Genomic DNA, 26,209 nt, shown 5'->3' with positions numbered 1-26,209 from the left:
GTTGGATTTCATCACTGCCATAAGTGGCAACCAGGCTGATTTGAAGAGATTTAAGTGTAATTATATTGTTTGATCCTCTCCCGCTTATAGAAATTACACCATTCCTTTCTGCATTCAGAATTGTTTATGTTCAGTGGCAACATGACTGTTTTTAAGGTGTCTGGGATATTTCTGTCTGCAATGCAATGCAGTCTCTGGGTGCACAGTGTCACTGTTGCCTGTCTCCATCTATGTTACTATATATTTTTTTATTTTTTTTTACAAATGGCAAACTATTTACATAGCTTTACTCCTCTGAAAGTAGGGCCCAAAGTAAGAACCAGTCCACTATCTGATTTTGAGTGCTGATGTACTGACTGCTTGCAGAACACCTTTCTGAAGTCCATGGTTAGCCAAATACTTCCCAGATAATGCTGCACACTGTGCTGTACTTTGTTTCCAGGAATAGTGTGCAGCCCAGCAGTCCTGGGCCAGAACTGACAGGAGATAAAGCTGTACTGGTTTCTCTTCAGCACATGGCTTAAAAATATGGATGCACAAAATCAGAGTTGGGCAATTGACATTATTGGAATTGGTTTCATAAAATATGGCTCTAGTAGCTGGCTTAACTTTGATTCTTGTAATCTTGTGTTCAGTATTTACATTTTTTTATATCTTTATAAATCCTTGGGAATGAGATCTCACAATCAGACCTTGTGAGATTGGGGTGCTTTAGTCATCATGCTGGAATTGTAAATTGTTGTACCTAACACAGCTAATGAGTAGCTGTTTTCATCTAGGCAAGTCCTTAAATATGATAGGCTGGTGCACTTGATTGAATATAAAAGCTGTGTACTAGAGGCTCTCACAATTCTTCTTTTGAGGAACCAGCATTTAGATTTCAGCTAAAGGAAGGCACAGCTTTGTGGAAAGTGGGATTATAAACAATCCACTGGATGCTATGTGCTTAAAATTTTCAAGTTTTTCCTCCATCATCTTTGTTCTGAACGAAGATTGAAGACAGGTTGTTGTAGAATGCATTTAGCTTTCAGAGCAGAAACTGCACATCTGCAATAATTTTGAAACCTCTGCCTGCAATCATACATCCTTCTCCTGCAGGTACATTTTCAAAGATTGTATTTTGGAAAAGGTCTTTGTTGGTTTAGTGTATGAATATTATTGGTCACCAATCTCTGTAGTTGATGTACTGGGAAAAGACAAGTTTGATGATGAGGGATTGTATGTGTAATGTTTCATTGAATTGTATCAAACTAGAGCTTCCATGCTTAAGAAAAGCATGAAAGTTGTGTAAGAACTGATCCAAAACTGCCCTACAGAGGAGCAGAATTAGGGATGCTTTTATAAAGAAAATAGCTATCAAATTGTCTGTACTGTCTATAATGATTATGAAATTGAGGTTAAATATATCTCCCTTTTATTGTACCTTTGGCTAGTTAAGATTTTGCTTTGTTCTAAGACCATTGCTATTTTGATAAACTAGATTTTACTTATTTCTCCAAAATTTGAAATACTTTATAGCTATTGACATTTGAGCAGTGTAGAGAATTGAGCTGGTAAATCATTTTTTACTCGTATAGTTGAGGATATCCTTTCTCTTGTTATTTTAGACTTCATTGAAAACATGTATTTTGAAAAATTGCACTCATTATAGCATTTCTGAAACTTACATAATTGAGGCATTTCTGAAACTTATGTGACTGAGGCACCCTAAATTGCAAGAACCACCAGCTAAATCCTGTATTTTGCAGAGAAGTTCAGGATTTAACAAGTTGTGTGAAGTTGGTTATAAACTTTGTTGTAATATCAAGTAAATATGGGGATCTTTTATAGGCAGTAGATAATCCTGTCAGTGTGCATATGGCAGGTCTAATTGTGTGCTGATTGTGGGGGACACTGCCGTGCCTGATGGGTGGAGTCCTCTGTTGAAGGGATCACTATGAAATTTTTAATGCAAATAAATTGTGATTATTTGTACTCTTTTTTTATTTTAATGAAGTTACTTATTTCACCCCAAGTTGCAGCCTTAACACTGCTGTACAAACCCTCTTTTACCTCTTTTTAACATTTCTATATAAGAATGGAGGGATTAATTGCATCTACTAGATCTGTTTCCATTGCTGCTTCACTTTATTTTCTCTTTACTTGTGGACTTAACTGCAGTATGTATTTAAATATGAAAGAGAAAAATAGTAAAAAGTGTCTGTAGTAATATTTAGTCAAAACCAGTCTCCCATGATTTTTTCTTTCAGTGTTTTTGCCTTGCACAATGTTTCTATTCATTATCCCAGGTGTCTGTGGACAATACCCATAGCCTTAAGTAATGCAACCATTTTTCCCATTTACAATTTGAACTTGTTCAGCCTTGATATTCTTGCTTTTGGAACTAATCAATGATATAGTCTCAAAGTGTCTTTAAGATCTAACTGCACACTCAGACAATGTTGTATAATGTCAAAATTCTGTTGGTCATAGTGTAGTTACATCTTAAAGGGCTGCTTACACTGTTTAGAATTCAGGATTTTGGGTAGACTGTTGAACTGTATCAGTACAAAATCTAACTGAGGAATAATGGGCCCTGTCTGTGTATGCTGAATTATATCTAGTGAGGTTACGATAAATTTTCCTTCTTGTTATTTATTATAATAAATTGGTTCTATGCATGTTTATTTTTAATACTTATTAAAAATATTTCCATGAAACAGCCAATAGCTAAAGCCCCTATGAAATAAACTTACAAAACTTTCCTAATAGCAAGTGTTTTAGATATATGTTTTATATAAGTATATATGTTTTTTAAATGATGTTTTGGAAAGGGTGAAAAATGAGGGAAAAGGTGGCATGTCATGGCACCTACAGCAAACTGTCTTGTTTCCCTCCCTGTCTGAACCCACTCTGCCTCAGCTTTGTCCACCCCAATCTCCTTCAGCTCTGATATTTCAAGTTAGCAGGACCATTCACTTTTTCCTGCTTTTGGTAAGCCATATCCTTTGGCTTTTGGTTCATTGTCAAAAACAGTGATATTTTTATGTTCCACATGCCTGTCCACAAGCAGCTCTGTGTGTGTGTCCTGTCAGAGACTGTAGCAGGTTTGGTGATTGCCATGGAGAGCAGCTGGGAGACTTTGAAAAGATCAGCCTGGCTGAAGATGTGCAAGGTGGCTGTTTAGCATACAGCTCTCTCCTGAAACTCTGCAAATTTCTTCTTCTCCCCTTCCCAGCACAAATGTTCTGAATGCTTGGTCCTAGAAGGAAAAGGTTTTCAGAGCTAAAAATACAGACTGTGTCCAGCTCCAGTACAGAAAGCTGTCTGTACAACACCGAATATTTTAGTGAAGAGAGGGAGCCAAAACAGTATGTATCCAGGCAGGAGGAATGCAGAAAGATAACTGGATGCACTTCATGCAGTTTAATTGCACAGTAATATAACAATAATATAAAAGGTGGAATGATTTCAGGCAAGAAATGAAAAATTTAATGATGACCAGGTACATGTTTCTGGCAGGATGTTTTTCTGTTGCGAGGCAGCTTTTCAGTGAGAAATTTGTTGCTCTCCTATCTGCCCTGCTGAACAAGTGGAGTTTTCTTCCCTGTGAAACTCCTAGAATTTTCGCAGCTCTCATTATCTGTCTGCTGTTATCAGGATGCCATTAACTATGTGATGATTTCTCTTGCTCTTTCAGTTAGAAAGCAGCTCACAGCAAGCACAATAAAACTGTGTTGTACTCAAAATGACCAATTAGGTTTTTTGGAACAGAATGCTCAAGAGATTAGTATATGCCAAAATGTTTTCTGTCTATGTGAAATATAAGCCCATTCCAGATCAAGTCCAGTATTGGGAATAAGACACTTGCATTTTCCATTTGTGCCATTATGCACACAGCTAATCTGGGATTATATGGATAGTCCCATAAAGCTGGCACATACTTCAGATATTAGGTAAATGTCTCAAATCAGCAGATGCCTTCCTGTAGTGTCAAGGATTTGCCAGTGCATTGTTCATGAGCTTGGTTCTCCTGAGGAAGTAGGAACCAGAAAAGGGGAAGAAATGTTGACAGCTACTGTCAATGTATGTTGTTTGGGCTGAAAATTTCAGACATGGTTCTTGTAATTTAATGTGATCTAACTTGTACTTACTGTCAGAAGTCCTCAAAGTTAACTTCCTTACTGATGTGAGTGGAACACACTTGCAAAGTCTGCTTCTTGGAAATTCTATATTTGAAGGAGACATAAGGGGTTTTTGATAATTCTTTATTGTGGGGAGAACTCACGGCAGTCCCTTGCATTTTACTGCAGTACAGAGCAGAAAAGGGGAAAGGGGCTCCACAGCAGTTTTGCACAGAGGATCTACTTGCCTATAATAGAAAATATACTGGTGACTAGGATGCTTACATTATTTCCAGTAACAGTATATGCTTTATGTGTGTTATAATACTCTGAATGTTAACACTTCATTGAATAAATACTCCAACAAGAGATTTGTGAGCTTTTTAACATGCACCTAAATATTTTCATATGATGATGATCTTAAATTCCACACATCATAACAGAAAGGAAGTTGTGTGTTACACCTTTGCTCTTTGCTTCATCAATTCTAGTAACTTTATATTTGGTATTACTGTTTTGAAACACAGTGTTTGTACAATACTCAACAGAGTAGTGTTTTTTAATAATTAAAATTTAGTGTATTTTTTTTTCTTGCAGAAGTTTTGACGTTGGGCTGCACCGCTTTCTGGTCAGGTAAGGTAATACTTGCTTTGAATTGCACTCCCAAATTGCTGGGGTTGAACCTCAGCTGGAGCCAGGCCCCATGCACGTTCCCTCCCTGCAGTGGGATGGGGGACAATTGGAAGGGTAAAACTGAGAAGAGTTGTGGGATGACAGAACAGTTTAGTAGGGAAATTGAGCCAAGCCACACACAGGCAAAGCAAAACAAGGAACTCATTCACTCCATCATGTGTAATGGTGACGTGGGACAACAAATGTCACAACTCTGAACATTCCCCCTCTGCTTCCTTTTTTCCCAGCTTGGTGTGCCAAGTGTGACACCACAGGGTGTGAGATATCCCTTGGGGTCACCTGTCCTGACTGTGTCCTCTCCCTCTCATCCCCTTGTGAACTCCCCAGTCTACTTCTCTGTGATGTGAGGAGCAAAACAGGCCACGACTGTGTGCAAGTGCTGCTCTGCAGTAACAAAAGCATCCCTGTGTTTTCAGCAACACTGTTTTCAGCACAAATGCAAAACACAGCCCTTTACTAGCTGCTGTGAAGGAGACAGACCCTATGCCAGCAAAAACATTAAAAAGCATTTCTGTTGTTATAAGTAGAAATCACAATGTGAATTCAGTATTACTTTATACTTTTTATGGTAAGTTCTTCTTTTGTCCTCTGTTGGTTTTTAGTTTGAAAAACTGTAACTATTTGTCTTTGCAATCTACTCAGTGTCACTCTGTATAATGAACTTCTTCAGGAAAACACTCAGAAAACTTCAGTAAAATGTGAAATGTAAAAATATTAATTTTTCTTACACTGAAGACAAGCTTTAAAAAAAACTCTTTTCAATTGGTAACTCTAGTACCTTCCATACCTTGTAAGAAGTGCTCGAATTTTACAGAAAATTTGGAATGTGGAGGGGAGTAATATATTCTCATAAGAAAAACTAATTTATTCAGTGTGTGCAATGGACTGTTCTGAAGATGAATAAGGAAAATGGAGTCATTGTTTGAGTGCTTTGGTTGATGATATTTAGAGAGATGAAGCAATTAAAGAAGGGCACTTCAGCAAGAAAAAGGAGGTTAATGCATTTGAATTCTACACTGAGAAACTTTTTTTGCTGTTTAGAGTTTTTTGTGTGGGCAAAGTCGCAGATGTTCACCAAGAATATGTTTGCCTTCATTTTTAATACAATACCTATTACCATCTACTCATCTTTACAAAGAAGTGTAGTGGGTACTGTGAAGGATGAATTTTTCTGTGGTCTTTGGACACTTAGAGAATTAATTCTGTCAGTTATTTCATCCACTGCAATGTCTATCAGTGAAGAACTCCACCTTGGAAGAATGAATCCGGTATGTATGAGCCACAGTATACTGGTTGGGTTCCCACCATAAGGATCAGGTGGTGTCAGCCTTTCCTCAAGTTGGCTTTGCTGCTGGACTTTTATTTTAGGCTACCATATTTTCTGGATAAAGACTGTCTTAAGCCTTCAGACATGAGTCCTTGTGGCTTTAATGCAGTGTTTTTTAGCACCAGATATGAGATGATACAAGCCTAGGTTGCAAGGAAAATCGGGTTTGTTTTAAGGTTGCACGGGCCAACCCACTTCTCATAACCCGTGAGCTGTAGACTTTGTGTATTTCTTTCTGTGTAGCATTACAATGTTTAACAGACAACTCCCTTCATAAGGGCATTGTGTCAATATTACTGAATATATTTCTGTTTTACAGAAGTAAGCAGACAACTGAAATTATAAGTTCAGGTATCAGTTCTACAAAATTAGTTACATCTATATTTTGACAAGCAGATTTTGTTTGTAAATAATTGTATAAGAAATTGTAATCTTCAAATTGAGACATGGTTTTAAAGATGCTACTTTATAAAAGAAATAGAGTGTCCAAGAAAGTCTTCTGGGAATGCATATGACTACTTAACCAAGAGTAGAATCATGGTAAGCATTGATGTACTAAGTTTGAGACTCTGGTAATGCTTCTGCCATAGGATATTTTCATTTGCTTTGTACAAGGAGTGTTATATTATTGTCTCATACAGCATTGCTTTGTCTCCCAAGGAGATGATGTATTTAAGTTGTATGTTGTGTGATCCTGGACTGCAAATAGTCATGGGATTGGCATGAGTTGAATGTCATCTTTGACTCATGTATGATTTTTTTCAAAGCCAGCTGTGTGCTGTGCAGTTCCTCTTCTAACCTTAACTTAGACATTTTCAGCCTGTTACCTACCTCTGTTAATTATTCTGTTAACTACATCATCTGCTTTCTCTGTAACTGTGCTGCTAAGGAGGAAGTAATTTTCTGTTGCACCAGAATGAGTTTTGCCTAGACAGTCTCTGCTCTTGAGAACTTGCAGTTCATCTCCTGTGTTCATAAAGTATCCGTCATACATGTTAGACTGTTCTCTTCACAGTTTTCATTTCCATGTGAAATTAAACAGTAGGAAAGAAAAAGCCTCAAACAAACCTGAGTTGCAGGAAGCATTGAAAGTCTATGAGGTGAGATTTGAAATGAAAAAGAAATTATATTGTTTTAAGTATAATGGCTCGACCCTGCCATGGAACAGGGAACCCAGTATGACACTTGCAAATACAAAGTACAGGGACAACAAAATTAAACATAGTCTCTGCTAAAAGGACAATCTGCCTAATTAAATGCTGATTGAAGGAACTAGGACTGTATGTACTGTTACCCTTGTACACACAATGGCTTCTCCAAGTGAAGCATGACGCAAAGTATTACAAAGAATTACAGCTACACAAGGTTTTTTCTCTGTTCTTAGTAAAACATTAATAGAAAATAATTTTCCACCCATCTATGTCTTGAACTGTACTTTTGATACTCTTCTAAGATAGCTTGGAAAAGTTTAAAAATACCATGTTTTCAAATGCACTATGGATAGGTACATATACTGTAATGGCTAATAATGTGTTGTGACTTGGACTAAACTGGGTTCAGGGACTAGATATTTAATTACTGCTTGCAAGCTGAAATCAAGTGGTATCATGGAACTTATATTTGTGAAAGTAAAGTGCAATTGAGGATGTGGGGATCTGGGTTTTGAACATTTGTTAACTGTACCATTATATTTGAAGCAGGGATCCTGGAAACTCACCAGGGAAGGATCAGTACTTTTTTGATGAAAACTGAGGTTTGTAGTACTAATGGAAAATATGCTACTATCCTTGGAAGGTTATTTTCCCAATATTTTCACACAATGATGTGAAAGGACCTATTTGTTACTACTTTAGGATTACCAAAATTATTAATCATGTATTTAAATCACATGAGTGCTATACAAAGTATACTACACATGGGTAGTATATATTACTGCTATATAAATGTAATATATACATATTTTTCCAATGTGACTTCAGGAAAAACAACCCTTTTTCACCTAAATCAGAGCATTCTCAGAATGGAGCAATAGGTGTATTTTCAGAGTTAAAAATATATAGAAATAGCCTTTAGCATAGCAGTTTAGAGGAGAAAGAGAGGCTGCCTATTGCTCTTTGCTCAGTGAAGGTATTTTATCTAGGGATTTCATCCAGTGCTGAGAACAGGGCATTGGATGAAATAAAATTGTTAACTTGTGGGAATATTTACAGTTCTGATGCCAAACAGAACTTCCTTTAGGACAGCACTGATGAAGACAGTGGGGAAGAATGACAGTTCCTGCAGGCATGATTCTTTTGAAAAATCTCTATGCTTTCAGCTCTGCTGTGCCTTTGAAAAAGTGTGAATCATACTCATTTCAGCAGAGATCTGGCTTTGAAGAGAGCTGCAGGACCACACACCCCCAGTGTCTCCAAAAGGCATCCATCTGTTAGCTGTGCTCTCAGCTTACCCCATGGTTTGCAATTACTTCAGCTTGTTTAGAGTTGCAGGTTATTTAGGTTAGCTTAGTCCTGGGTGCAAAGGTACTCTGAATACAACTTGGAAATCACCCACTTTTTAAGTTTTCTCAGGTAAAGCATGGCATGGTATACCTCTAGGATCAAAATCTACTGTGTGGTGACCTCTACTGATTTTTAGTTAGGAAAAGGACACCTCTGTGTAAGGGCAGAATGATCCCATGGTGAGAGAGGGTATTATGGTTCTAACTAAGGTATGATTATGAAAGAAGAAATGGAAAAATCTGTTCATCATCTGGCTCAACTCCTGTATTAGTTTGCTGTGGAATCCCATGGGATCCCACATCTTCAAAGCTGTCCCAAGCCAAAGAAATCTATGCTCCTGCTTAAAAAGAAACTCAAGCAAACCTTTTAATCACTGTATTGAAAAAAAAACCAAAAACATAAAAACTGACCAAGAAACCACAACACACACAAAATTTTCCATAATAACAACCCCCAAACTTCTGAGCTTCCCCTTTCTCTTTAATGCACACAGGTCCTGGAAGGTCAGCATATGCTGCAGCAACTCCATTGCTAGGTAAGCTCAGTGATGATTCTTGGCTCCAAGAGCTGGACACAGATTCTGTGTGAGGTTCAGTGTAGCACATGGCCCTCTTTTGGGAACCAAATACCACTGCTAATACTCTTCATCTCTGCTGCTCTTTTGATTGTAGCTGCCCATAAAATGCTGTTGATGTGCTTGTAGCTGGGCTAGACAGTGCAGTATTAATGAGATTCCACTTTTCTTCAGCAACATTGATAAAGGCATATGGATGACACCTGTGCCTTTGAAAGTGCTAGCTATCCCAAGGATGCATTCTTTTTTCTTTGTTTTGTCAAGAGATTTGACTTTTTGGTTCGCTCTGTGTCCTGGATACCTAGTGAGCCTTAAAGCATACACAGCATTCATAGAATCATCCAATAGTTTTTGTTCTAAGGGGCCATTAAGGATTGCCTAGTCCCTGGAATGAGCAGGTACAGCTTCAGCTAGGTCAGGTTGCTCAGGGCCCTGTCCAACTTGACCTCAAATATTTCCAGGCATGAGGCATCTACTGCCTCTCTGAGCAACTTGTTCCAGTGTTTCATCACCCTCATTATAATGGAAGATTTTTTCCTTCAATCTGTTTGAATCTACCCTCTTTTAGCTTGAAGCCATTATGCCTTGCCCAGTTGCAGCAGGCTCTATTCAACATCTGTCTGTCCCCATCTTTCTTGTAAGCCCCCTTTAAATCTTGAAGGGTTGCAGTAAGGTCTCTCTAGAGCCTTCTCTAAGGTGAGCAGTCCCAGCTCTCACAACAGTGTGTGCCCAAGCTGTTTTCTGAAGCAAACCACAATGTTTTCTCTAGAACAAAAATCTGTGTGTGGTTCTGGGAGTCCTTCACACCAAGAGGCCACTCATTTCTCATAGGTGGTGTGGATACAAATACACCAACTTTGTCATCCTGTGCCATCACCTCGTAGTTCCTTAGCAGTTTTTACCCTTGAAACTTCTATTATCAGGCTGGCATTTTAGTCAGCCTTTTGCCATAAAATATGTGCCACAGTGCTGCACTCACCTTCCTTCAGAGGCAAAATGTGGTGCCCTATAGAACAATTTCTGCATTGTATGGATTTGGCTGGTCTATTCCAAATAAGGTTAATCCTAACCAGTATTGCCAAAGCTTTGTACTGCTTTCCCTGAAAGTCTTGGATGACTGGTTGGAGCAGATCTGTTTGACTTCTATGTGTACCTGTGTCAATGGGAGACCTACAGAATAAAAAAATACTCTTTTCTTTAGTATAACCTGTGGTATGTCTATGACAATTTTATGTATCTATCTCATTTTTCTCACTTGGATCAGTGCTTATACAATAGTATTGAGTGAACAGAAATGTGTCTGGATGAAGAAAAACAGTTTATATTTATCTGTAATCAACAAAGTAATGTAGCCAGTAAAAACTGCTAATGCTGCACATGATGCACTGCATCATTCCACTTAAATCTACTGATAGGCTTCCTGGGGAAGGATCCAGTGATGCTGGTAATTTGTTTGTCACGTGCAGGTAGGACCACTGGGTGTAGAATATGTGTAACTGCTGTACTTGAGTTCTCTTTTGGGTAATTTCTGCCTGCAATTCCTTACCTAGAAGCAAAGCAAGGAGACTTGCAGGGTATGAGACTCTAGTAAGTATTCTAGTCTTGAATTCCTGGGATCTTTGTACTCCTCTGGAAAAGTGCAGATAAAGCCAGTGGAGATAGCAGAAGCAGTATTTTCAGTCAGGAGTGTCCTACCTGTGATACAAGGCTCTGGAGCAGACTAACACAGAAATGGGCTGTTTCCAAAAGGTGATTCTTCCCATCTTTGGGAACATTGTGATGTAGATGTGGTGTGATGTGCTGGAGACAGCTTTTGTAGGGACTTACTTGAAATTTTGTGATTGTAAGCATAAATTAAACCTAAATATGTAGTCTTGTTTGTAATTAACACAATTGTAATAATCAGTAGATGTGATTGAATTGGCTTCATGTCTAATTTATACATCATTTTAAGGTTAAAGCATTTATTTCATTGCTGTGAAGAAGTAGTGGTATTAGCTTAGAGAATTCTTTCTTACTTTCAATATGGGGCCTTAGGGTTTCTGCAAAAATCATTTTAAAGTTTTAAACCAGAAAAGAATAGCAGCTAATCCATCCATAGAGATGTCTGCATGGAGAAGTTGAAAAATATAGCTCTTTTTATAAAATACTGCAGTTACATGCAGCTGTATTGCAGACTCCTGTGAGCTCTGCTTTCAGATGCACTGGAACTTTTGCAATGTTTGCTGTTGTTTGTGATTTTTGAATGGGTCAGCACTGGTCTAAATGTGTTCCTGTTGAAAGCAGTGATGAGAGCAAAGTGGTATTAATAAAAAGGAGAAAAAAAACCTCAGTGAAAACCAACAAGCTGGATAGTGCTTGGAATCTTCTAAAATGTTCCAATTTTTAGACCAACATGGCCACTGCTAAAAGGCTATAATTAAACTCCCGTGGATTGCATTAGGAGGCTGTGTGACTGTTCTCCTGTGTGTGTATTGAGCACAAGTGTGAACTGTACAAGTGACCATGATGTGCGAAATCAGTTCAGGTGTCTTAGAGTAGGACAGTGTCCAAAATACCTTGTTTGTTTTAAAACAAGCCAACCTAAAAACTTGATGAAGCAGTAATAAAGACTAAGTGCTAAATTGCTTCAGAGGAATTGCAGTCTCTCAAACACCTTCTCAGAATGAAACTTTTATTTTTTTAAAAACAGCAAACAATCTGTTGTTATATAATGAATTAGTGTAGAGCATGTTGCAAAAATAAGGCTGGGGTTTGTATAAACAAAACTGAATCTTTATGTAAATGTTATGTAAATGTGACATTTAACTTAAACTGTTGGAGTGGGGAAGTTGGGATTAACAATGTACAGATCTCATCATGTTTATGTGTTGCAACTGTGAATTAAAACAGTTTGTTATTTTTGTTGCAGGGTGTTTGAATTACTATCTACAAGTAAGAAATACACTGTGAAACATGAAGTATTTAAAGATTCAGCTCATGCTACTTTTAAATAATTTTACTGAGTATTTTAACAGAGCTACATCAAATATTGCATTTCAGTGTGTTGGAAGAAAGTGTGTGCTCAGCAGTCTTGAACCACCTGTGATTTTAAGGATTCTGAATTTATTCTTTTTGTAGTCCAGGAAGTTATGTGCACAGGTACCTTTTGTCCCTGACTCTAAGTGCCAGAATTTGGCTGGAGTTTACATGTGATTTCAGTCTGAAGGACTTTGGATCTTATATTTTTATGTATTGCATCAACTTCCACCAAGCACTTCTAGTTGAAGCAAAGCATGTGTAAATTTCCCTATCACCTAGAGTATAAGTTTACAGAAATCTGCTTAATTTTCTTTGCTTTTTGGTTAATTCTTTTGTCTTTTACCCTTTTAATGTTGTCTCTTTTTTCTTCTTGTGGTAGATATTTGTACTTTAGCATTCTGAGAGACATGATTACAATTTCTATATAGGAGGATGGGGCTGGTATAAACTTCAGTCTCAAAGTTGTTGATTGTTGTATTGCAGAAACCCCTATGCTCTTCAAAGTGGAATTGTTAAGATGTAGACTAGAGCCAGAAGAAAATAGGATGAAAAGAGTACTCTTTTCTACTCCAGCTTCTGGTAAATTAGTTGCATGCAGCTCAGTAAATGCCATCGCAGCCAGCACAAACCTCAGAGTGTATCTTTGTCACCGGCCCTGCTGCTGCTCTGAGCTTGCTGTCCATCCCCCCGCCGAGAGCAGAGCGTGTGCCGAGCCTCCCGCCTGTGTTCCCTGCCGCGTGCGGGAGAGAATAAATCCCTCGGTGCCCGTGCCTTTTCGCTTTCTGCCGGGCGGCTGCTCCGGCCCCGGGGCAAGGCTCGGCAGCGAGCGGCGGGGCCGGGCTGCGCTGTGCCGCCGCCGCCGCCCGGGGGCGCTCCTGCCCCGCCCGCTAACCGGGCCCCGCGGGAGCGGCGGCGGCCCCGGGAGCTGCTGCGGGCGGGCGGGCGGCACCGGGCTGGCAGCGAGTCCTGCTGCGCTCGCTCCGCTGCTGCCCGGGGGCGGTCGGACTTGGCTCTCTCTAGAACCTCTTGGGGAATGGCATGCGAGTCCATCAGGCTGCCCGCCTGTTTTTTGGAAGATGGTCCCGCTTTAGGAGATGTGCGTTCTAGGAGATGCGGTCTATTATACAATCTCCTCCGCTTTTGTGCCTTTTCCTCCTGACAGCACGAGATCAGACAGGAGGTAGTTCATATAAAATACAAGCTTTAAGGAAGAGCTGCTCAGAATAACCTATCTAGCTTAGCACCAGAGAATACAGAACGATTCCCTTTATCCCTGTGGGCAGGGAAGCTTGCATGCCTTTCTCTTCCTTGGCTACTTTATTGTGTGGAGTGTTTTGGAGATGTAAGTGTTCTGAATCCTTTCATGAAGATCATGGCTCATCCTTGTGCACAGGGTCAGCTTGCTTCACCTTGCCTGGGTCTAGAAGTAGATTTGAGATGGTTGTGATACAGCATGTCAAAGCAATAACCCCCTACATTTAATCCAAAGCTGCAAGCTACAAAGGTTTTCTCACGTCATTATATCTGGGTAGAAAACCATCAGGTGCATTGTTGAAGCAGAGAGAGAGCATCCTTCTTTTATGGCCATGCAGCAGTGTCTGGCAGTTTCAAGCAGATTGATACCCTGGTAAACTGTGTGGTTGTTAGTACACAGTCTGCTTTCAGTCCTTATCTCCAGTACTTGGTCCCATGTTCTCTGAATGGTACAGGAGAGTTTATAGAGTTAAAGCAGTCTATGAGTTTGAACATCTAACCTAGAGCAAGGTGCAAAGAGAGAACATGGGAAACAAATCAAAAAGAGGAGAGGAAAGGATGAAGCGGGAGGTTTGATAACTCATACCTAGTTCAGGTAGATCACCTAGATCAGGTAGTTTTAGCGTTTGTATGGGGGTGAAAATACTTTGAGACACCTGAGTGGGAGCATCAGACCTTGGTACCAGTATCTGTCTGAAGCAGTATGGATTTCAGTAGTAAAGCCCAAGCACAGCACTTGACTCAGTTATTTCCACCACTGATGGTAATGTTGGTGTGTTTAGAGCTGTAAGCAAGGGAAGGGTGAAGTACAGTGTTTAAAAGTGCTGCCTGTGTGGGGTGGGAGGTGTTTTAGTGATTGTCAAACTGAATAGGATACCATATTGACAACTGCATTCTTTCTGGATTGATGCCTAAATGGTGTATGGAATTGCTGAGTGCAACTTACACGCCACCAGTGTTATGGAAGGCTCTGGAATCCATCTGCAGAGATGAATGCTGTTCTGGCTGACCAGTGGTACTGTCATGGGACGTGCAATTCCAGCTTCACTGTGGGAATTCAGTGAGATCCAAATTTCACCCTGAAGATGTCCAAAGATATCCTGCTTTTCATAGATGAAGCAGGATAATGGTCATCCTTTGTAAAGTACTTTGAGATCTATGGATTAAGAATGCTATATAAGAGCTCAGTGATGTTTAGTGTAAGCACTTTATGTAACATCAAGAACAGATGATAAAACAGGACAGGAAGGAACTATTGGATTTAGACTTGTCCTGTTGCAGATATGAATTTAGAGCCCAAAAAAGGAAATAAAGTGATTTCAGTCTGTATGTGCTCTTAATTGTATACATTTAGGTGGGTTATATATGTAGATAGAAAACTATAGTAAAAAGTGCTCTTTTAAGCAGCTCAGGTAAAATCAAGAGAGCACCTATAAAATACACAAGTTAACATCATTGAAAATATGTGTTATGGTGTGTTGTTCAAGGGGAAATTCTCCTTTCCTAGCTCCTAAAGAAATTAGGCTATGTGAATCAAAATGTCATGCAGACTTCCATCTTAGAGGTGGCAAATAAATAATTGCATAGATTTCATGCTTTTGAAGGAATGAAGGGTCAAAAGCTTCAGACTTCTATTTATCTTACTGTCTGAAATAAGTGAGCAAAATAACATACTGTAGGCTTCCTATTCTAGCCCCAAAATGTAATTGCAGTACTTCCATGCAGTGAAAAATGAGCTAAGGTCGTGGCAACCAAAGGATAATTCTTACTGTCAGCTGTCATACAGTTCTTGCTTTCTTTGTCCTGGAGAAGATTTATCACTTCCTTGCAAGCAACATAGCTGGGTACTTGAAAAGTTGATTCCACTTTCCAACCATCGTCTGCTGCTCTGTTCTGTGTGAACAGCAAAATGCAGTTTGCTCACCTGAGTTACGTGATGTAATCCCAAACTTGAAAAAACCCATTAAATAAAGAAGAATTCTGAATTGACTGATGTAAAGAGAATCAGGTTGTATAAGTAATAACTATTGCTCTACAATTTTTTGTGAATACTAATGCTGTGTAATGAACATTATCTCCTGTAGCTATAGGGATAACAGTATTCCATGTGCTAGTGCTTTCAGAGACAGTTGTGGTAGATTTAGAGATTATTTAAAATGTATCTAGCATTTTGGTACAATGAATTGCTTTTCAAATCTGGATTAGACTATTGCTCTGAAAATATTAAATATTGGACATGTACTAGTGAAGCACAGTAGTTTTAAAACAGTTTTCAATTTTTTGACCAGTGATGGGGAACTGGCATTAATGTAAAGAACAGTAGTGTTTATCTTTGAGTTACTCATATATATGTACATGTGTGTGTATATGTGTGCATATATACATATGTATTAGAAATACATGTATATATGTAAAATATACTTCCTAGATGGATGGAAATGGAGATTCAAAACAGGCCATGTCTTGCTCAGGTAAATGTTCTTGTTTGAATGCCCTCAGAGTGTGGCAGCAACTCAGAGGCAAATATTGTTCAAGAGTAACCTAAGTAGAGTTGATCCTGCCACAGAGAAGAGATTAGCTGATCTCTGCAAAATTCACAGGTTGTCTAACAGAGTAAGTGTGTCATGGACAGAAATTTTTGCAAACACAAAGCAACAGTGAAATATAGAATTGCCAGTAGGATGGTAGACAGGCTGATAGTGTTTAAGCTACACAAGTTTCCAGAACACTCTTTAGCTACAACACAGCAGGAAAAATGTTGCTTCTTAGAAAAAAAATGTCTGTCTCTGAATGTTATGTAAGTTGACTGTACAGTACTGCTTGAGTCACCATCCCTGGAGGTATTTAAAAGACATGTAGTCATGGTTCTTAGGGACAAGGTTTTATGGACAAGGACTCAGCAGTGGTGAGCTAGTGGTTGGACTTGATTATCCTAAGATCCTTTTACAAACTAAACAATTCAATGATTCTAATTAGCACCTTTTGCTGGGATCAGTACTGCAGGACTGCTGTCACCTGTCACTCCCAAAGTGAGCTGTGCTGCTGTGTGATAGCTGTGCATACTTAAGGCCAAGTGCTGCCTCCTAACTGAATGAGGTTGGTATCCAAACATCAAGGACTCCAAAATACCTCCAGAATTTTCCATGCTGGGTTCTCCATATAGAAATTCTGAGCTTTTGATGGTATGTCTGGAATCTTCCCAGTACTAGTGGTACCACAAAGTTCTTGTCATTCTTCCTCCAGGCAATAAGAAGCCTAATTAAAAAAAAAAGTTTATAGGAAATATAAATGACCTGGTTTAGATGACATTTTTGCTTCAAACTGCTGTTATACAAAATTAACCTTTCATTTATGGTGATGACTCAAGATAAGAACTCCTTCTTTATTAGGAGTAAATTAGAAGTAAATGATTAAAACAGCAACTTTTGAAATGGATAGAACTGGAGAGCAGCCTTTGATGATCAGTAAGTTTTAGCTGATAACCAGGCAAGAGCTTTTACTTACATGCAAGAAACCTGCAGTTTTATCATTGGTTTCAAGGCAAGGCATCATCTTCTACTGGAAATAAATTACTGATGAAATGTTAGTAAATGAACTTGGGTCAAGGGCTTCCTCTGTGCACATTCAGTAGAGGTTTGTCCTATGTAATGTACCTGGTAGGACCAGCAGTGAGTAAAGGTCAGTGTGTCTTAGGGCTCCACTGGACAGTCAGCTGTTGAAACAGATATGACATATGGTGGGAGCTTTCTGTTGTGTAGATCTTAATAAATATTTCATTTTTTCTTGTTTATAGTGTCTTGTTTATAGTGTCTTGTTTATAAACTATGTAAGCAGCAAAATGGGGATGGTTAACAAAGTAACCATGGAAACCTCCTTTATCTCCCTCTCTCTGTGGAAACATGTTTTGACAATAGTTATGATTTCTTCCCCTCACTTTGATTTGAACTGGACTAACAAAATAACTCATAAAAATTGTATTTTAAGTTATTGGTTATCAGGTGACAACCAATATTTGTATGATCAGCATAAAGAAGGATTTTGCATTCATTCTCACTGCAAGAATAAAGTACATGCCTCCAAATTGCTGTCTGTAACACTAGCAGCAAGCCATGGCTGGACAAAATACACTCCTGCATTTCTGAAAAATGGCATCTTCCAACTTGTGATTTAAACACTTGGTAGTGCTTAAATTGTGGATGAAGTGTTTCATACTTTTTGGATGATACAGCCTATTGTCAAAGTACAGGCAGCCTTTGCAGAACAACCACCTCTGAATCTCCTGACAAAAAGCAATGTGAAAGGGAATAGTGTTTTATACTTAGAAGCCATTAGGCTTCAGCATTAGAAATACAGAAAAAAGAAGGCCAGTGTTAAGGTTAATTTGCCTTTCTAATTAGTTCCTTACAAAATAACAATTGCGGATAGAAAATACATATTTTATATAATCTGAGACAATTTTAAGAAACATGTAAATATGATAAAATTTGGTGGTAATACTTCACATTTGTATTTTAGTTCTGGACTCTCATTTCAAGATGATTCTCTGTATGTTAGCATAACAGTAATTAAACTTAAACTCAGCAGGAAGGGTTAGTACTCTTTAGTTTTTATTAAATGAACAAACTGTTTCACTAATTTAAAAGCAAATTACTTTCTTGGATTAACTTTGTTTCAGTGATTAGATACAACACAATATCTATTATCTGAATGCTTTTATTGCCACTTGACTTACTTGAGAAGTCAACTCCAGAGTAACTTCTACTAGTCCTTTAGTGTCTATTGTTTATTACAGTACTACTTGTCCTGGATTCTGTCTGGTTTTAAGAACAGCTGTTGCCAGGTTTTGTATCACTTTATGTCTCTGCTTTTATGGGCACAATCCTGGTTCATCAGAGGTGGATAACCACCTCTGGAAGATTTTCCCTGTCTTCTCTTGGTCCAGATTCCAGAACTGAAGGTTTGTTGATGTTTTGAACTGTCTGATCAGAGCTTTGCGTGACGCAATTGTTATAATGAATAATTTTGCAATTTATTATTAATGTTTTTGCCTTTTTAGTTTGTGATAGTACAGGGCATTGTCTTATGTAGGTTTTCCACTGCCTACGGGACTTGTTATAACAGGCAGTATTTAAGCCCTGACTTCAAGTCAAGAAATTTTATAGAAACAATCAGTATTTCACTTCTATATAAAAGATCAAACTTGATAGGGACAAAGTGTTTTGTACAGCAGGAAGAAATTGCTCCTGCAGACCAATCTTTTGTTATTTGTACTTTCCTGTAGATGTGATATACAAGTTCTTTCTTTTGGTTTTTGATTCTCAAAAATTAATAGCGACAAGTTGGCACAGCTATAACTAAGTGAGAAGTTGTGATTGAATTGTCTCTGATTGAAGGGTCTGATACACGAGTTCTTTGAAGAGCATCTGAGAGCACAGGGGCTGTTCAGTCTGGAGAAAAGAAGCCTCAAGACTTTATTGCCATCCACAACTATCTGAAAGGAGGTTGTGGCAAGGTGAGTGTTGGTCTCTTCCAGGCAGCAAGCGACAGGAGAAGGGAAAATGGCCTCAGGTTGTACTGGGGAGGCTCAAGTTGGATATTAGGACAAATGTTCTTCACTGAAAGCATGGTTAAGCATTGGAACAGGCTCCCCAGGGAAGTGGCTGATTTAACATCCCTGGAAGTTTTCATAAAACAAGTGGACATGGCACTTCACAGTGTGGCTTAGATGATAAGGTGGTGTTCAGCCAAAACTTGGACTTGATGATCTTGCCAGTCTTTTCCAACCTAATGGTTCTGTGATTCTCTGAGTTTCTGATCACAGTCTGTGTAAAAGTTTTATGGTGTATGCCAACAAAACTGCAGATGTAACACAGTTATACAGTGATCGCTCAAAGAAGATGTGATCTTATTAATGTTACCAAGTTAAAAGATATTTTGGTGCTAGGAGGGAAGTTACCTGTATTACAGAATATTAATCTTTGTTGCTTTCTGGACAGTTCTTAGAGAGGGGAGTGAAGGTCAGAGGCATAGAGCTCAGAAGGGAATGTTAGAAAGTGAGTGTCTAATACCATACATGCCCTTTGTCCCACTGAAAATTATTTTTGTGCCTAACATTGCTGTTTTCAGCATAGTTTTTTTTCCTCCTCTTGTGTTGAAGTGGGGAAAGACAAAAACTTGATCCATCTCAAACTAGGAGCAGTGGCACATGGTTTTATTAAGTGCTGTAATGTGCATAGAACAAATCCATGGGGAAGGCCTGAAATGATTCTCAAATTTCTTCCACCTTAACAAAAGGCTTAGAAAGCAATATTCAGGCAGGAGTTTCTCACTTCAGCTGATGGTGTCTCTGAAGACTTCAGAAATAAATTACAAAAATAATGACAGCTTTCATTAGGATGTTTCAGCTGTGGAAGTGAATGTCTAGGAGTTACAGGCTTTTGCTAAAGCTGTAGGAGCACAGATCATTCTGGGGATCATACTGACAAATTATTTAATCACAGAAAGCTGACATATCTTTGTGCTGGTTATGCTCAGTGTCTTGGATGCAGCTCCATCCTGATGGGGTCATTATCATTTAATTGAAGTAGTGCAGACCTTCCAAGAGCCTGTGCAGGGTGGTCACAGTATCCTGACTCCTCTCCTCTGTCCAATGGAGACACTTGAGGGCAGAGTAGGAAACACAACTTTGTAGTTATTAAATATTTAATCATCAGTTCACAGAATTGATCTCTTGACATTTTGATTCCAGCTGATAGTGATAAAATAACTTTTTTTAAAGTATAGTAAAATGAATAACTCTGCATGTGTGTGAGTAAATTTTAGTTCACTTTCTTATGAATCACAGAATCATTCAGGCAAAAACTGACCTCCAAGATAATCGAGTCTGACTCTTGACCACTCACCCTGTTGTCAACTAGACCAGAGCACTAAGTGCCATGTCCAGTCATTTCTTAAAGGCTTCTAGGCATGGTGACTTCACTGCCCTGGCCAGCCCATTCCAATGCTTGCCAACCCTTTCTGTGAAGAAATTCTTCATTGTTCCCACCTGAACACTCACTTTATTGGATTAAAGTGATTTATTTTTCTCCTAATAACAAAGTTATTAATGCCATTATGTTGGGCCATAACATTTTTGTGCTTTTTTTTTTTTTTGTCCTCATAACATGTAGCTTCAGACCCCGAAATTTTATCTCTTCCAAGATCACATTTGTGTTGAGATCAACAAACTTTGTTCTGTTTCTGTATGTTTTATAGAAATGAAGGTTTTGTTTCTCTATGAAAAACGATTTGATTTTAGCTCCTAATGCTGCCCCCAAGAACTGCTGATGCAGAAGTCTGCCCAGAGGTGCATGCAGTAGGCCCTAGTTTTGTTAGAATGATTATTTTAAAATAAACCAGCAATCAAAATATCCCATTGTTTAGCCTCATAGGTCCTCCAAAGACTAACAACAAAATTAGTACTTGCACCTCTTTTTAGCCTCCTTTTGATGTGTGAGTTCAGTAAGGAGCTCCTTGCTCTCTCACACGCTACTTTTGCATAATTTCTTATTTGTCAGGATGGACCTTTCCTGAGCTTGGAGGAGGTAATCTCTGAATATCAACCAGCTTTCCTGGGCCCATCTTCTCTCCAGGACTATATCCATGAGGTTCTTATAAACAGGTCTCTGAAAAGGATGGTGTCTGCTCTCCTGAAACCCAGGGTTGTGGTTCTGCTTACTGCCTTGGTCCCTCCTCTGGAGATCCTGAAGATCATCATCACATGGCTACTGCAGCCCAGGCTGCCTCTGACTTTCCCACCTCTGACCAGTTCTTTGTTGTTTGGAAGTACAAGGTCCAGCAGAACATCTTTCCTTGCTGGTTCCCCAGGTTAGGAAGTTATTGGAATAAATCACATGAGACTCCATTTTCTTCATGGTAGAAAAAGCCCATTTTTTGTTCACATAATTCATTTTTATACAGCTTTACAGACCTTGTGTGTGACTCCATTTGGTTAGTAGCTTTCTTGCCAATTACTTTATTGGTTAGTAACAAGTTGTTACCCTGTATTGATTGGTCACTCAAACCCCTGGTGTGTATGTAGTTAAAGTTGTTTGTGAGAGTTTTTATTTTTCTAACAGTGTAAAAACAGTTTATACAGGTACAAGTTTTTTATACATGTACAAGTTGTTTTTCACCCAGGAGTAGATTGTTATGCTAACAAACTGCTCACACAGGATTGCTTTCACATGGGAACTTGCAAAGGGCTAGCCTGACAAGGCCAGCCATTGATTTTAACAGAGCAGGCCTAATTTTAGAAGGCTTTTCTTTATAATTTTTCTACCTTAGTGCAACAGGCAGTTGTCATTAATGCACTCCAATGCTGCATTGCCCGAGTGCTGCTGTGGGAGGGGGAGGTCTGTAACAGGGACACCCATCCCCAGGCACAGCTCCATGAGCTCCAGCTCCTCTTTCACAGGGAACAGGTCCCTGTCCAGGCCTTCCCATGCTGTCCTTCCTGAAGAGCCTGTACGTCCATCCCTCACAGCACTCCAGTCATGCAACTGCACAGAGACTTCTGGCTCCTCCTGTTTGTTTCCATGCTGCCTGCATCAGAACAGAGGTGTTTCAGAGAGCCACCCAAGCATGCTGAGTCCCCAGAGTATGCTTGGGAGCTTTCCCCAAAAGACCATTCCCCATTTATTGCTGAGCAATAAATATACTGTACAAAATATACTGCAAATTACACAGGAATGTGTGGTAGTAGTCCTGAAACAAATTACAGAAGCATTTTAAGTCAATATTCTTTTTTGAGCATGTCTCTTTCCTACATTTTAATTTATGATCAACATTAAGGAGATATGGGGTTCCCTTTCTGTGTAATCAATTTAGTCTTAAGCCTTCCAAAATTATGTTAGTGATGAAAGCTCCCAAATGACTCCATTTAGAAGAGCATTGGATGCTAAACATGGCCTCCTTTTTTTTGCTGGTTTAGCTTGGTTGGGATTTTTGGAAATCAGTGTGATGTTTGTGGAAAGATGCTTAATCCATGTTTTTTATAATAGAAAGAAATGAAAGTGATCTCTAAAGAGATGATTTATTATTTTATATGTAATAAACTAGTAATTATCTGACTTATTAATTTATTCTGAGTTTGATATCATTCCATCTGTGCTTTTTTGAGTTGTTGCTGCTTAACAAAAATGTATCAATTAAATATTTATATATGAGCACCTGGCAACCAGTTGTGCAGGGTACATTTGTGCTAACTTCATGAGAAATGTCAGCACACAAAAGTTGTTAGTGACAGCCTGCAGGGAGGGAAGCACTGACACAGCAGTGATCTTGCAGACCTGATAGAAATGGACAATACACGTTGTCAATCACTAGACCTAGGAAAGGAACCAGGGAATGCAAAATGGGGGAACAATAAGGCAGAACAAACAGAGGGCAGGAGGGAAATAAAATCTGTTCCTATACCAGTTGTCTGAGACAATTCTTTGTCTCTGTGGTGTATGTGCTTCTTTCTCTTCCCTGTTTCTGTAGAAAGGGAAGATAAGAGTATTAAGTAGTCCTGTCTGACTGATGGCACTTTGGAGGTAAATAAGGAGACTAGAGGAGATTTTTTCCTCCATCGCCATGGGGCTAGGAGGAGGAGAAAACAGGACAGTGCATTATTTCTGTTGCATACACAAATGACTCAGAAAACATGATCTAAAGAGATTAGGGGCTTCCAAGAGTAATGGGCTTTGATTCTGCTTCACTTTACAGAAACCATAGTCACAACATGTACAAATAGGCTGAAAATTGCTGTGGTTTGCTTAGAGAAGCATCTTCTAACTCATGCTGCCAAATGGTAAATCATGACACTGGGCATTGGAGAAGCAATTCCTCTGCATTCAGGGGAAGAGTGAAATGATGGGGAGTAGGAAGATGGTGCGTGGATTGAGTTCTGACAGGGTGTCAGGCTGGGCTTCTTGGAGGCAGATGGCATTAAAATGTCAGAGCATTAAAATAAGCATGTCAGGAATAGGATTGGGCATGTAAGAGGTAATTATTCCACAGAAAAGTGATATTTCTATGAAACAGATTCTGAGAGGATTTAGGATGGTTGCTGCTGTAATTAGCTATGTGAAGCTTATCACCCTGTCTTTCAGCTCTGGCAGGAGACTGCCACAACCACTTTAGCTGACAGACTCAATTATTTAAATAAAGGAAAAAAGGAATGGATCTTCCAATCCTACCTTTATGATCTGGGAAAGAAATACCTTTGCTGAAAAGGTCTTCAGAAAGTCTCCTTTTGGGTTAATTCAAGAGCTACTTTGAAATAGGTTCCTATTGATGATTTAGACAAGAGTATTGTTCCTCAGCTGATGTTCATCATTTTTTCATTTTTGCACCATTTGCTGTTAAAGCAGGACCATCTATTTTTTATGTCTTACCTAAGCTGATGGCCCTACTCAACACTGCAGTAAAAGGTGTCTGTGAGTGAAGGTAAAAGTACTCTGTAAGATGTGGCCTATAGATGTTCTTTTTTTCCTAACACAACACATTGAAGGCTATGGCTTTGCATCTGAACTTAAGCCAAGTTTTTGGCTGTAAATTGTCCTCTCAGATAGGTGCAATGGGATAGTTTTGTTTCAGGACTTGGCTCTGGTGTCCACTTTTCAGTAGTCTGGCTGTAAAAGAAATGCTGTTCATCTAAACTGCTGAGGCTCAATTCATCCTACTTATCATGATGGCTCTTTAGGCTGTCTTGTGTGTCTGCTCACTCAATCCTTGTTTTGAGGCAGAGCTGCTGTAGGGTGAGACCAGTGCACTGGTCTGTGTGACTGTCTTCTGGACAAAGAAAGGAATCTCCCTGTCCCTGCATCCCCAGCTACTGTGGATGCTTCAAAAGAATTGTATAGGATTCATTAATTAATTTAGGGTTTTTTCTACAGATGGGCCTTGTGTCGCTTCATTATTTTATTATGAGGAATTTAATCTATTTGTTACTGTAATGTTGGTCATTTAAAACCTCCCAATGTATTCTGAAGAAGGGAGCTATTAAGCATTAGCCCGAGTTAGTTTAATTCAATGTTCACACCCATTGCTTTTACTATGGACTGCCTACATAACTGAGGTTGAAATTTGCATAGTCTCTCAGTTCCTCTAGAGCTCTTTGTATTAAACTGTCTGAGAAGTCCTCCAGTACTCCTTTGGTACCTTTCCTGTTGTATGATGCCAAACTTTTCTAATGTGATTTGCAGTGTACATCTAATGAATAGAATTGTAATAAATTAAATGCAGTAAGTTTTCATTGTAGGGTGAGAAAAAAGCATTGCTTTGTTTCCCTAATGTGTGATAGACAATTTCAGGCAGCCAACATTACCATCTTATGCCTCTTTTGCCTTAGATTTTTCACAGGTTTTGATGCTCTTTGTCTAAAAAATGAAAACTTCTCAGGAAAATTACTCAAACTTGTGAAAAGCAATTAATTAGCTCTGCCTTTCTCTTTTTCTCATTCTAAGTCAGATAGGTTTTTTCCTAACTTTTATAATTCCTGACACTCCTAACTTATGGATTTGCCCTTTCAGCTCACCTGCTTGGTGCTGTGGTGTCCTTCTCTAGCCACTGTCTAGGAATAGTTTTTGATGGTGATGATAAAATACAGCAGTAGCAAGGATGACCATTAATTTCAACTAATTACAGTATCTGCTCCATGTCAATCAGCCTCCATCCAGTCTGCTTTCTCACATCCCAAAGGTCTACCTCATTAACTTTATCTTGGTGGCTGGAACAGACATGGCACTGATGGACAGCATGCATGGCATTGTGGCTGACCTGAAAGCACTTGTTACATCCCTGTGTTTCCATAGTATCCTATGGGATGTGTTCCTGTACTCTGGTGAGCAGTTCAAGGTTTCTCTAAAAATATCCGTGTTGAACTGTGGTTACACATCAAACACACATGGAAATACTGAAAATGTAAACTCCTATGGTTCATGTAGGTTGCTCACTGTTACTCAGTGCTGTGGCTTGTTTGGGTGGGATAATGGCAGTGAGCTCTGCTCATTTTGGCAGCAGAAGGTGATGCGTGTTTCCCTGCCTCCCAGGGTAAGTATTTAGATGCAGTTAAAATGATGAACAATTGGCTTTACCCCTGGAAGGGTGACTTTGAGGGTGGTTCTTATTATCTTTGCAATGGATTGATTTAGGTTGTTTACAACCTCCTTGTCATCTTTGTTTCTTTCCTCTGGTGACATATTATGTTTGTAGGCTGTCATTATGCAATGTTTCATATCTATAGATGGCATCCCTATTTTCATACATAGTTACAAAAGTATAATGGGAAATGTGATAAGCAATTTTCTCCTGTGGTGCAGTCAAGTACTAGCTTATACGACTCAAGTGTCAGGGGAGGACAAGACAGGATTTGGAACTAGATTCTGGTGCAACACTGTTTGATTTTGTGTAGTGTTTTGTATTTTTTCACTGATTGCTTTTTATACCATGCAAACAGACTTGATAATCTCTAGCTTAGCTGTCTTCAGCAGCACAATGTAGTGTGTCCTTGAAACCTTACTCTTACACTCACAGAATGCTCTGTCTTTTTTGGCTTTTGTTGCTGAGAACCTTTGTTCCTGGATAGACTGCCACAGTGTGATCATGTACCTGGAATGGTTCAGTTGGTATTGAGTACTGAACTCTTTTCATTACCATGGGCCCCTAACATTCTATATACTTCTACCCTGCTCACTACTAATCAAGTTCAAAT

General features: G+C 39.0%; 1 protein-coding gene across 2 annotated transcripts in view; it reads left to right on the top strand.

Annotated features, from left to right (window-relative positions):
- The window catches only part of HHAT (hedgehog acyltransferase), a 147,305-nt gene that overhangs the window by 29,306 nt on the left and 91,790 nt on the right, over nucleotides 1-26,209 (top strand). For both annotated transcript variants that reach the window (XM_071426730.1, XM_071426738.1), the window contains one exon: nucleotides 4,701-4,736. In XM_071426730.1, coding sequence (XP_071282831.1) covers nucleotides 4,701-4,736 — 36 coding nt within the window. The remainder of the gene's footprint in view (nucleotides 1-4,700; nucleotides 4,737-26,209) is intronic.

The sequence above is a fragment of the Agelaius tricolor genome, unplaced genomic scaffold (genome assembly GCF_023055355.1).
Source record: "Agelaius tricolor isolate 1412-34295 unplaced genomic scaffold, bAgeTri1.0.p SCAF_1, whole genome shotgun sequence".
NCBI lineage: Eukaryota > Metazoa > Chordata > Aves > Passeriformes > Icteridae > Agelaius > Agelaius tricolor.
Note: the sequence above shows the minus strand (reverse complement) of the source record. Positions and strands in the feature narration are given on the sequence as shown.